Genomic DNA, 12,259 nt, shown 5'->3' with positions numbered 1-12,259 from the left:
GTTTTGAGACAGAGTCTCGAGCTGGCCTGGGCTCACTAGACTCAGCAGCCAGTGAGCCCCAGGACTCCTGTCTCTCCTCAGTGCTACACAGCAGCTTCTTCTGTTGGAAGGACCCTGCTGTTTGAGGTCCCAGTCCTCTCAGTATGGATAGCCATTCTGGGGGAGGGTTAAGATGCGGGACTCCCTCTCCCCGGCAGGGCCTACTGCTTTCTGCCTGACTTCATCTGGAGAGTACTCCCTGCCAGCTCTCCCCTCCCTGTGCCTATAGGATAATTAGGTACTGTGTTCCCGTTCATATGATAGGAGAGTGCAGTTTAATGCAAATCAAGCATCCTTGAAGTTCCTAGTTTCAACCAATTATGTACACCTATCCTTGGAGTCCTCACCCATTCTCCAGGGTTACAACCTTTGTTCTCTGGGATTAAAGCTGAACTACCTCCATGTAGTGGTTCCCAGGGTATGTGATCCCTGTCCAGTGCTAGGCCGGCCATTTCAGAAATGCTTCTCCTCTCGTGCCCCTCCTGACTCGTGGGCTGTCCTTTTAAAGCCTGGGTTCTGGGCCCCAGAACTTGGGGCCCTGTTACTTGTACGGCAAGCACTTTAGTGATGGAACCATCTTCCCAGTCTGGATTTTGTTTTTGTTTTAAATTCTTGGTTATTTTAGAACTAGAAGGATCCACAAAGTCACATGACCTAAAACCCAAGCGCATCCATACTGAGAACAGGCTCACCACACAGCTAGGAAAAGGCATGAAGCATGGATCTGTGCTACCGTATGGATGAGCTGAGAATGTGTTACGCTGGGTGCAGACAGCTAGAACCTCGGGATTCGATGGTCCCCAGGTTGCAGGTAAAATGCAGACTGAGGTGTCCCAGCAGGGCAGGATGGACAGTGACAATATTCTAAACTGAATAAAGTATCCTATACACTACACAGACATACTCACTTTCAAATGACTAATTTCACACCACATCACTGTCACCTGAAGTTAGAAGTGAAAGACCAAGAAAATGTGCTTGTCCTCTAGGAACTGGTGACCCTCCACCTGGCTGCACATCCTCCCCTGTGGGGTGCCAACTGCAGGGTTCCATCAGCCTGCACTGGGGACTGGAACCGAAGCCTCAACTGGCCACGCCCTGTTCTCTGAGTGACAGTGGGCACTGAGGCCTGGTGAGCAGAGGGCTTAGCTCTGGCTGCCTGTTGGTCAAGAGCAAAGTGCCAAACCCATCCCAGGTTGGCCTTCCCCGGAACCTGACATTGTATCTTCCTCCTTATGCCATGTCATGTAACAAGTGACAGCACCCTGTCACCATGTCTTGCAGATCCTACCAGCAGAGAGCAAGAGTCCTGAACCCCTGCCCCTCCTCCCATCCCATCTGGCTTCCATCCAAGGTCCTCAGCTGATCTGGCCATGTCACCCACCCACAGCCTGTCCACAGTACTGCTTGCCTCGTTGAGCAACCACGCTGCTTTCTCCCCAGGAGCCTTGCACCCCTTTCCACTCCCCTGCTCAGCAGACTACAGTCTCCTTCCATACCAGGCCCTCAACAGACTCAATCCCCTGCCTGAAACATGACCTTCCACCCCTGGGACCTGCTGCGCTCAGCCTTGAGTGCCAGGTGACAGTCCCGACTGACTACCTGATTCCTGACTTCTGTCTGCAGGGGTCATCTAGCCATGCTAAGCAGCAGTTGTTATTCCGGCCACTCTGCGGACTGTCACACCAGCCTGCTGCCCCCCCCCCATAGGTGGATCACTCCCCTCCCGCCCAAGAGGATAAGTACCTTGTGTCAGACCCAAGACCAGCAGGCAGAGTGGCGGGATGAGTCCCTTCCAAAGGCAGGGACATCCAGAGGGGGTGGGGGCGGGGCTCCCTTGACAGCTGGAAGGAAACTGGCTCCCTCCAATTGCTCTGAAATTGCAGGTTTGGGATTTCAACCCCAACAACATAATACCATGTTTCCTGCTGCAGCCTCAGAGGGGCTGGCAAGAGGCAAGGGGTGCTGGGTTGTTGGCTAGCTTTAAGTGGAGAAAAGACAAAGACATATTTTCCTTGAGAACAGTGATGAGACCGGGCCTGCTTCTCCCTGCGTCCGGAAGGGCCTTGGGCTCTGATGCCCAGAGCGGCATCCCTAAAGTGCCTCCCTGTGGTACTGGGCCCACCAGGAGCTGTGCCCATCCCTCTACCCTTGTTCTCTTGCATTCTCCTAGGGTAGCCATGCTTTTAGACACCTGCTTGCCACTTCAGAGCAGAGCCAGGAGCCTGCCCTTGTTCACAGGGCTGGCAATAGGGCTCAGTGGTTAAGAATGCTTACTGCTCTTGCAGAGGACCTAGGTTCGGTTCGTAGAACCCCCATCAGGTGGCTTACGCCCACCTGGAACTCCAGCTCCAGGGGATTGGGATTGGACGCCCCTGGCCTCTAAGGGCTCCAGCATGCGAATGGTGCACACACACTTATACATAAATAAATCTTTTGAAAATTTGCCCTTCACAGTGTTGGAACAGATGGCCTCCACAGACAGAGCTCAGCTCAGCTGTTTCTTTCTGAAGCTAGGTAGTCCCTCTCCCCATGGCAGCATCTGGCAAGGTGATGACAGCAAGAGCCAGCTTGGGGCTCCCCAGCTGGCCAGCGAGCCCCAAGAAACCTGTTTCTACCTCCCAGTGCTGAGATCACTGGCACGTACTGCTACACCCAACATTTTCCCTGGGTGCTGGGGAGCCAAACACAGGACCCTCATGCTGGCACAAGCACATTAGCCACCTCCCCAGCCCGTATGTCCTTGTCTCCACCCCTTAAAGAAGGGTCTGAGGGCCCGGCCTGTGGTGATGAGCTTGCAGAGCAGGGAACCCTCCTGACCGTGTCCAGAAGCAGGCACTCTGCGGAATGAATGCTTCTCTCATAGCGTACTTTGCGTGTACACACAGGCAGACTTCCCACAGTGTGGAAATAACCAGCGTAAAGTGACCACTCATAGGTCGCCTAAAGCTCTGTGGCCCTGTGCAGCCGTGAGACGCAGCTGCCAGCACTGTCTGGCTCTGGTGTGTCTCCACTGCCCCAAAAGGCAATCCCATCTTTCGAAAACATCTACCCACTTCCTCCTCCCCTCCCTCCCACGGCCTCCCATCTGTCTACCCAGCTGGGCATGCGTTCTGGACGGTTCAGCTACCCACCATCCCTTGCAACTGGGACCTTCCCTGCCTGGCCTGTCCCTGAGGTCATGTTTTCAAAGTTGCATCACAGGTCCACATGTCCTCCTTTGTCATGCCCAAGTCATATCCTCTGAAGGAATGACCTTTAACCTTCTTTCAGAGGTTAAGACAGGTCAGACCATGGGACACAGCGTGTGGCAGGCACTCGGAAAACCCCTGTGGGATGCACAGGTGGCGGGGGCGAAGAGCTGCCACCCTGGAGACCTGGCAGCCTCATCTCTTACCTGAAACCTGTGGGAACTGAAGAGCTTCCTCAGCCTGCCCCTGAAGTCCAGCGATGGCCTGGGTGTGGGGACAGGGCCAGCCTCGGCATCGGGGGAGGCGCTGCCCTCGCCCTCAGCGGCTGTGGGGGCCGCCTCCTCCTTGTCCTCCTCGTCCTCCTCGTTCTCCCACTTCTTGTAGTTGACATTCCACGTGTGGTAGTCATCCCCAACCACGGTGAAGTGCTTCAGGAACTTGCTCATCCTCTTGGCGGAAGCCACCTTGGGTCTGCGAGTGACAGCCTGGAGGGGTGGGACAGAACAAGCAGTTGAGGGTCCTGTAGCTGCGATGGGGAGCAGAGCCCAAGCCGGGCCCAGGGTACTCAGATCATCCTAGCCCAGGTCAAAAAGGTGGGAGTTTTAGGGGCACTTATTTTTGGAACCTAGTATCTCAGTGTACATGAGGCAACAGGAAGCCCCAAAGCCACCAGACAGGCCCCTGCAGTCTGGCCGGCAGTCAGCCACTGTGTTGCAGCCCAGTCTCAACATAAGGCCCACATGTAAATGCCAGAAGAGCGGCGCATGCTCAGAAAAGAGCAGAAGGGGAAGCCTCCCAAAGCAAAAGTTCAGTTCCACAGGGAACCCACAGAAGCTAAACCCTATGCTCCACAGACCAGTTCTCTCAGGCAGAAAGGGGGGTTCTTCCAAGTATACCCAGCATAGTGGCACACCCTGTCATGCCAGCATTTGAGAGGTGAAGGCAACGAGGAAGAGGTGTTCAAGGCCAGCTGGGCTACATAGTATGACCCTATCTCAAAAAAACAAGAAGAGGGGCTATCCAACGGTGCACTCAGTCTGCCTGTTAATCTGCTTTTCAGAGAACAATGTAGCAACTAACCCGACTTGCTCCCGATTTCCCACCGAGCCTACAACTAAAGCTAGCACATGGCTGCGATCTGAAATCAGGCTCTCTTCCGTGCCCCTGACCCAGAACAATGCATGTGTGTCGTTTGCTGAAAGCAGCAGCTACAGAGGTTAAAATCAGCCTTCTGAAACGAATATCCATTTATGGCTATTGGCTGATAAACAGCGACGTTTGTGTTACTGTTGTCGTCTGGGACAGTTGAAGGCAGTGACTTAATCCTTATAAAATTCTGGATAAGATTCCTGTAAAGTGTCCCATCCCTTCCCTGTGCTGTTCAGTAAGAGAGAAGCCCTGTGTGAAGATAGACATAGTCAGGGACAAATTCACAAGACAGCCTTCTTCAGGCCGGCACAGGTTCCCACAGAAGAGAAGATGCAGGAAGCGTGTGGTGGAGAATTCATATCTGAACTCCAAGGGGAAGCACTTGTTATTCCTTTCCTTAATGTGACACAGATGCTCTATTAGTGACTAGGAGTTCATCACTGAAGCGTATAATCCATACAGACCACTCTTGAAGGTCCTGCCTTTAGACTGTACTCCGAACACGACCTGCTCCCGCATCTCTAGACCTGACATGGTCTAGATGTGCATGCCTGCAGTACTGCAGCAGCCTCCTGCTGCTTCCCTCTTCCACATGGAGCCATAAAGAACTTTCCAGCATCTGATGACACCATGGCGTGCCCTCTGCCTAAAGCTCTCCCGTGGCTCTCCACACTTGGCCCTTCTTGCTGGTATCCTTGACGACATGCTTGCAGGGAGGCTTCTCCAAGCTCACCTGAGAGGCTCAGCCTCATCCCCAACCCCATCCCTTCCCTACCCTTCATGGCCTTCATGTGTCTTCATGGCCTCATCACAGTCACGCTGATAGAAGCCCCTCCCTCTGGGATCTAGGCTGCCTCTCCTGCCTACTGAGCCGTGAGAAACTTCAGTGCAGCCGACAAAGCAGAAATCACTTGCATAGCTGGGCGCAGTGGCGAATGCCTGTAATCCAAGCACTCTGGGAGGCAGGGGCAGGTGGATCTCTGTGAGTTTGAAGCCAGCCTGGTCTACAGAATGAGTTCAGGACAGCCAGGGCTAGGCAGAGAAACCCTGCATAGCTAAAATAAACCCAAAAATTTATAAATTACATCTTTTTAGGAATCTTAGAAAGCTGAAGGATCTTATAAATAGCCATTGTAGATACCTGTGTGACTTTCTCCATTGAGAAGCCAGTGTCTGTGTCTTGAGATTGCCCTTTGTCCATCTGTCTGTCTGCTTACTAAATAAACTTTTTCTTTGCTTTGCTCTGGCTCACTCTGGAAATTCTCCTACCACATCCTATCCTGCTTTGCCTGAGGGAAGGTGCCCGGGTAGGGTGGAGTGACCTGTCTGGCCACTGGCATCAGGGTCAGACAGTGTCTCTCTCTGCTGCTGAGGACATAGTAATAGACATGACACTGACTTGCCTGCTGATTGGCTGCCTGTCCTACTCGGCTCTCAGCTCCACGAAGACTTTTGCCATCTTGCACAGTTGCAAGTTCAGTACCTTGAACAGTGCCCGGACACAGCACACTTTGCAACACTCCCGTTTTTTGCTGGGTGACTGAGTGAACACAGGGGTGTGGCCAGAGGGCCAGAGAAATGGCTCAGCAATGAAGAGCCCTTCCAGCCCTTCCAGAAGCCCTGAGTTTAGCCCAGCACCCATGTCAGGTGGCTTCAAACTGCCTATAATTCCAGCTCCTGGCGGATCTGATACCTCTTCTGGCCTCTCCTGGTACCTATACTCACATGCATACACCTCACACACACACAAATAATCAATAGTTTAAATGTGGCCTGAACTGTGAGTTGTGTATATGTGTACACACACACATGCACGCACATACAGACCAGAGTGCCATCAACTGTCTTGCACCATCGCCCTCCACCTTATTCCTTGGAGGCAGTCTTACAAGCTAGAGGTAGGCCAACAGACAGCAAGCCCTTTATCCTCCTGGCTCTGCCTCCAGCAGCTCTGACATCACAGGTGCGCACGGTCACACCTGGCTTTACATAGATGCTGAGGGGCCAAACTCAAGTGCTCATACCTGTCCCACTAAGCCCTCTCCCCAGGCCAGAATCTTTACACGAGTTCAGTGTGACAGGGGTGTGACTCAGTGGGACAGTGTCTACCGAAGGCCCTGGGTTCTATGCCTACCAGGCAAGGGGCAGTGAAAGCTGGAGAAATGGTCAGGTGTGGTGGCACACACCTGTACTCAAGGGGCAGAGGCAGGTGGATCTCTATGAGTTCCAGGCCAGGCGGGACTATATAGTAAGACCCTCTTTGTCTTGAAGACAGACAAATGAAGCTGGAGAATGGCTTACTGGTCAAGAGCAAATGCTCTCAAAGAGGACCCGAGTTCAGGTCAAAGCACACACACATGGAAATACAACCTTCTGTGACTCCAGCTCCTGGGGGTAAGACACCCTTTGCTGGCTTCCAGAGGTCCTGAGTGCAATTCCCAGCAGCCCCATGGTAGTTCATGACCATCTATAAGGGGAGTGGATACCTTCTTCTGGCGTACAGGTATGCATGCAGACAGAGCACTCGTACATTATAAAATAATAATAAAGCCAGGTGATGCTAGTGCACACCTTTAATCCCAGCACTTGGGAGGCAAAGGAGGCAGATCTGTGAGTTCAAAGCCAGCCTGGTCTTCAGAGTGAGTTCTAGGACAGCCAAGACTACACAGGGAAACCTGTCTAAAAAACAAAAAAAAAAAAACCCTAATAATAATAATAAATAATGATAAATTCTTTGGGGTTCAAATTCAGGTGTTACAGGCACTTCCTACTCTTACAGAGGACCTGGGTTTGAGTCTCAGTGCCCATATAATGGCACAACCGTCTGTAACTCCAGCTCTGGGCAATCCAACAGCTTCTTCTAGCCTCTGTAGACGTCAGGAGCCCACACAATACATACACAGTGCACAGGCAAAACACCCAACCACAGAAAGTAAATAAAATTTGTAAAAGATTTTAAATAAAATCAATACCTCAAAAGTTCACTGTAGGGCCAGCGAGATGGCTCAGCAGGTAAAGACACTAGGTCAGGACCAACCCTGAGTCCAATTCCTAGAACTCACATGGTGGCAAGACCCCACTCTCGTCTTTTGATTGCCACAGGGGCGCTGCCACACACACAGATAAGTAGAGACGTGTAAGTGTTTTTAAGCTCAGTGTAAAAGAACATGTGGAAGTACAGAGCAACGGTCAGGAACTGCGCAGAGGCAGGGCTGTAACACGTGAATGATGGGATTCCGACTCCTGGCAAGTAACTGCTGCTGCCTCTCCCTCCTTCACGGTCAGGAAACCCAATAAAACGCGCACTGTGTTCTTGAGAAAGGAATGGATGTGCACAGTCCCCCCGACTCTCTGGGAACTTTCTAGATAAGGAAATGGAGACTGGTGCCCCGGGAGACTGCTGCTCCCTCCCTCCCTCAGGGATCTCAGGACAGGGAGAAGGGAACACAAAACTGCACGTTCGATGGATGGGCCCTAAAGGTCACAGCTGCAGAGGCCATGAGGGGAGATATAACTCAGGAAACACAGAACACCTTTCAGGGACATGCGAGGGTCTGAAGAGCGACCGGAACGAGGTGGGGCTGGGTGAGGATTGTCTTTCCGACAGCCAGACAGGTCTTCAGAACCCCAAGGCTTTGGCGGGACCTCAGAAAACCAACAGACTAACTTCATCCCAAAGACTCATCCCAACAAACCAGCCAGAGGGCCGAGAGATGGCTCAACGGTAGCACTTGCTGCTAAGCCTGAAGACATGAGTTCAATCCTCATGACCCACATGATAGAAGGTGAGAACTGACACCCACCAGGTGTCCTCTGACCGACCGTCCCACACGGGCTGTGCCATGTGTGTGTCCCTTCATATATAAACAAACATAAAAAGGAAAAGAAAACACACAGTTCCAGTAAAGAAAGAGATTAGCTGATCCCCAATTAAATGAATGACTTACTGAACAAAAGTCCTTACCTGTCCTGTCAGGGCAGCATGTGCTGAGCAGCGTCAGGCATACATACTGTCCAGCACGTGACAGAAATGACCAACAGGAAGATGTAGGAAAGTGTGGCCTGTACATAGGCAAACTCAAAGTGGAGACACGAAATGGAGCTGATCACCAAATCAGCTGTAACATATATTCAGTGGCGGCGTGGAAGTGGGCACTGGCAGCATAGCACAGGAAGCTGGGGCCGAAGGACTGAAAAATTAAGTTGGGAGGTGGTGGCTCACACCTTTCATTCCAGCACTCACAAGGCAGAGGCGGGTGGGTCTCTGTGAGTTGGAGGCCAGCCTGGTCTACAGAGCAAGCTCCAGGGCAGCCAGGGCTACACAGAGAAGGCCTATGAAAAAAGCTACAAAGAAAATCTGAGAACAGTCTTGGGCTACATAGGGAGACACTGTCTCAAAAAAGTGGAAGGGAGTCTGAGTGTTATAGGTCAGTGGGAGAGCATGTGTGAGGCCCTAGATTCGATCTCCAGGACTATAAAAAGAAAGACTTCATGAGGAGAGAATCTGCACAGAGAAATAACTGAAAAATAGCTCAATGGCTAATACATATACACACCTACACACACACATACACACACTCATATATACACATATGAAGGAAGGGAAAATCAGTGGATAGGCTTAAAGACCAGTATGGTAGTGAATGCCTGTAATACAGCACTTCGGAGGTAGAGAGAGGCAGGAAGAGCAGGAGTTCAAGACCAGCCTTGGCTATATAGCAAGTTCTAAGCCAGCCTGAGATCTATACAAGACCCTAGGAAAAATCAAACAAAGACAAAACAAGAAGATACAAGAAGGAATGCTCAGTGACCTTAGAGTCAGAGCAACAGAAAATACCAACGGGAGCTGGGGAGCTGCGTAGTGGGTCGGGCATCACAGCATCCTTCAAGGGAAGGAAGGGGCCTTACACTCACTGGACATGTGGGAGCGGCTAGGCTGGTGTGCCCACTGAGGAGCAACAAGAGACCCTGGATCAAGGAAGGAGTGGAGGACTGTCTTCTGACCTCCACGAGCACACGGAGTATGATGCACCCGCACTCGCACAGACCCATGGGCACATGCTTGCGCACCCACAACATTACCAGTTGGCTGAGAGTAAACAGAACAAATGGAGCCTCAGGAACGCTAACGAGAAGTCTAACACGGGCAGCTGAAGTACCAAGAGACGACAGGGAGATTGAAAAAGAAACGGCATTCAGAAAATAACGGCTGAGGTTGGCAAGAGGGCTTGGTGAGTAAAGACGCCGGCTGCCAAGTCTGAGGACCCGAGTTTGATCCCCGGGATCCACGTGATGGAAGGCGGGAACTAACTCCTGAAAATTTTCCACATGCACACTGTGGCTCCCAGGCACATACACAGGTAAGCTAACAAACAGATAAGGTACATTTTTAAATGGCTGAAAAAAAATATTCACACTTGACAGAAGAGACACGCAGATTGAAACATAGTGAACTCTGAGCGGAAGGACCATACAAGGGAACGTGGGAAGGCAAGTAGCATAGCAGTTCCTGTGCTAGCACATTCTAGGCCCTGGGTTCCGGCCTCAGCCACGCAAGGAATGAGTAACTTGTGTACTTGGGAGCAGACTGGGGAGGGAGGGTGTCTTGTCCCCTGTCCCCTGCCCTGTCCTGAGCGGCCTTACGGGTCCAGGCTCCAGATTTGGCCTCCCCCACAGACCCAGCATTTGCTAAGTGCCAGGGGAAGCCCCGCGTCACAGCCGAGGTGAGACTAACAAGGAGTGTGGGGGCTCCGGTGGTCAGGCATCTGAACCCCCCCCCCCGCCCCACAACCCATATTGTCTGGGTACCTCAAGGGCCGCAGATTTCGGAGTTCTTCAAAGGCTGGGAAGCCCAAAGAAAGCTTAAGACAGTGCCTGCCTCCTGGGAGCAGCAACACCTAGAGCCCCGCCCACGGAGGCCAGCCTCTCAGCCATCCCTCTCTCCCTCACCTCGTACTTCCTCCTCAGCCAGCATTCTAGTCTACACATGGCCCAGGAAGGCTCCATGGCCTCCTACAGATCCCTGACTTCTGCCCCGGCCTGAGCGGGTCTCACCTTGACTCTGTCACCGCCCTCCTCACCCCTGCAATTGCTCCTTTAGGCTCTTCACATGGTTGGTATGGCCCTGTGAGGCCCAGCCCCTCTGCTTCCGGCAACCTGCCCCCTCACACAGTCCTTCCGTCTGGCAGCTCCTCTCCTTACCCTGACCTTCCTTCATTCTTCCCCATGCATGAAGACTCAGCCACAATGCCTCCTCCTCAGAAGGGCCCTTTCTGGACCCTGAGACAGAGCCAGATTCATTTCCCAGATCCACAGCCCCTCCTTTTGTTTTTACTCTCCCTCAGACCCCTCCTCACAGAACCTGACTATATTACTCCTTCCTGTGTAAGCCCCACAAAGCAGGGCTATGAGCACCACGTAAGCCTGTGATCTCAGCGCTCAGGGAGGCAGAGGCAGGCAGAGCTCTGTGAGTTCCAGTCCAGCCTGGCCTACAGAGCAAGTCCAGGACAGCCAAGGCTACACAGAAACCCTGTCTTGAAACCTACCTCCCACCCCCTCAACCCACCCAAAAAAAAGCAAAAAGCAGGGGCTGTATACCCTGAGTCTCCCTCCTCCCAGGGGGGCCATGAATTCCCCCAGAAAACTCCTCACCCTGCAGGCAAAAGCCACTGAGGCTCGGGCTCCCTACCCCAAACCACATATTACAGGAGAGGCGAGCTTTCTCTCCGAAACTTTCTGACCACTCAAGAACTGACTTGAGTAACCTGGTATGAAAATACTTGTGGTATCCAGCAGAGCAGAAAAGGATTCTGGTTTTAAGTCAAGACTGTCATGCCAGAAGCAGGAACGTTCCAGAAAAGGGTTGACCACAGGGGGAAGAAGGTATGTGTCTCAGCTGCTCCGCCACCCCGCCACCCCACCCTCTCACCGCCCTAGAAAGATGAGCTTCGTGAAAGCCACTGAGCACCTGCCCCGGCCAGGCCCCTGTTGACCTTAGCGGCAACTCTGTGTCACCAATGTGGGAAGTCATTTCTCCCCTCCTCTGCCTGGTCCCCTGCAGTTGCTGATTCTGTCACTTGGGCCCATGGCTCTGCTACTGTCACTTGCAGATTTTTACTGTGGAGGGACTGGCAAGGACGCTACACGCTGCAGCCATGTCTCCACAGGAGTCCCTGCTAGCCACCTCTTCCTCAGGCCTGTCTTCCCCATACTGAGGTCAAATTCCTGGGCTTCGGAGACACTCAGTGGTGAAAGGGCTTGCATGCACATGTAAGAACCTGAGTTCTGTAGCCAGCACTCAACATCAAAGCTGGGCACAGCAGCAGGAGAGGCGGCTCGGCAGCTGAGAGCAAGGGTTGCCCTTGCAGGGGACCCAACCTTGGTTCCCAGCCCCCAGACCAGGTAGCTTATAACTGCTGGTAGTTCCAACCTCGGCGGATCTGACACCCTCTTTAGCACCTGAACTCATACACAGAATTTTAAAGCTAAAAATACATTTTTTTTTTTTAAAAGCTGACCATGGTGGCATGAGGGATGAGTCCTAGGCCAGTCAGAGGCTCCTCCTTGAGAATGAATAAAGAGGGGCTGGAGAGTTGGCTCAGCGGTTAAGAGCACCTACTGTTCTTGAAAAGGACTTGAGTTCATTTCCCAGCACCCATGTGGAGGCTCACCACATCTTAGGCACCAGGCATGCCTGTGGTGCACAGAGATACCTGCAGGCAAAGCACTCATACACACACAAACAAATAAATAGATTGTGGGTAGCTTTTGAGGAATAGCATTCTCCATCCAAGGTTGACCTCTGGCCTTTACCTGCATCTTTGTAAGAGTGTACACACACACACACACACACACACACACACACACACACACACACACAC

General features: G+C 52.4%; 1 protein-coding gene across 3 annotated transcripts in view; it reads right to left on the bottom strand.

Moving 5' to 3' along the window:
- Hvcn1 (hydrogen voltage gated channel 1) overlaps positions 1-12,259 on the bottom strand; it is a 28,758-nt gene that overhangs the window by 3,669 nt on the left and 12,830 nt on the right. For 2 of the 3 annotated variants that reach the window (XM_055605969.1, XM_055605968.1), the window contains one exon: positions 3,437-3,715. In XM_055605969.1, coding sequence (XP_055461944.1) covers positions 3,437-3,715 — 279 coding nt within the window. Of the gene's footprint in view, positions 1-3,436; positions 3,716-10,433; positions 10,511-12,259 lie in introns of those variants that run through there. The other variant, XM_055605970.1, reaches the window with a different exon arrangement.

The sequence above is a fragment of the Psammomys obesus genome, unplaced genomic scaffold (assembly GCF_907164565.1).
Source record: "Psammomys obesus unplaced genomic scaffold, mPsaObe1.curated_primary_1811, whole genome shotgun sequence".
In the NCBI taxonomy this organism is placed as follows: domain Eukaryota; kingdom Metazoa; phylum Chordata; class Mammalia; order Rodentia; family Muridae; genus Psammomys; species Psammomys obesus.
This window is presented reverse-complemented; position numbering and strand designations above follow the sequence as displayed.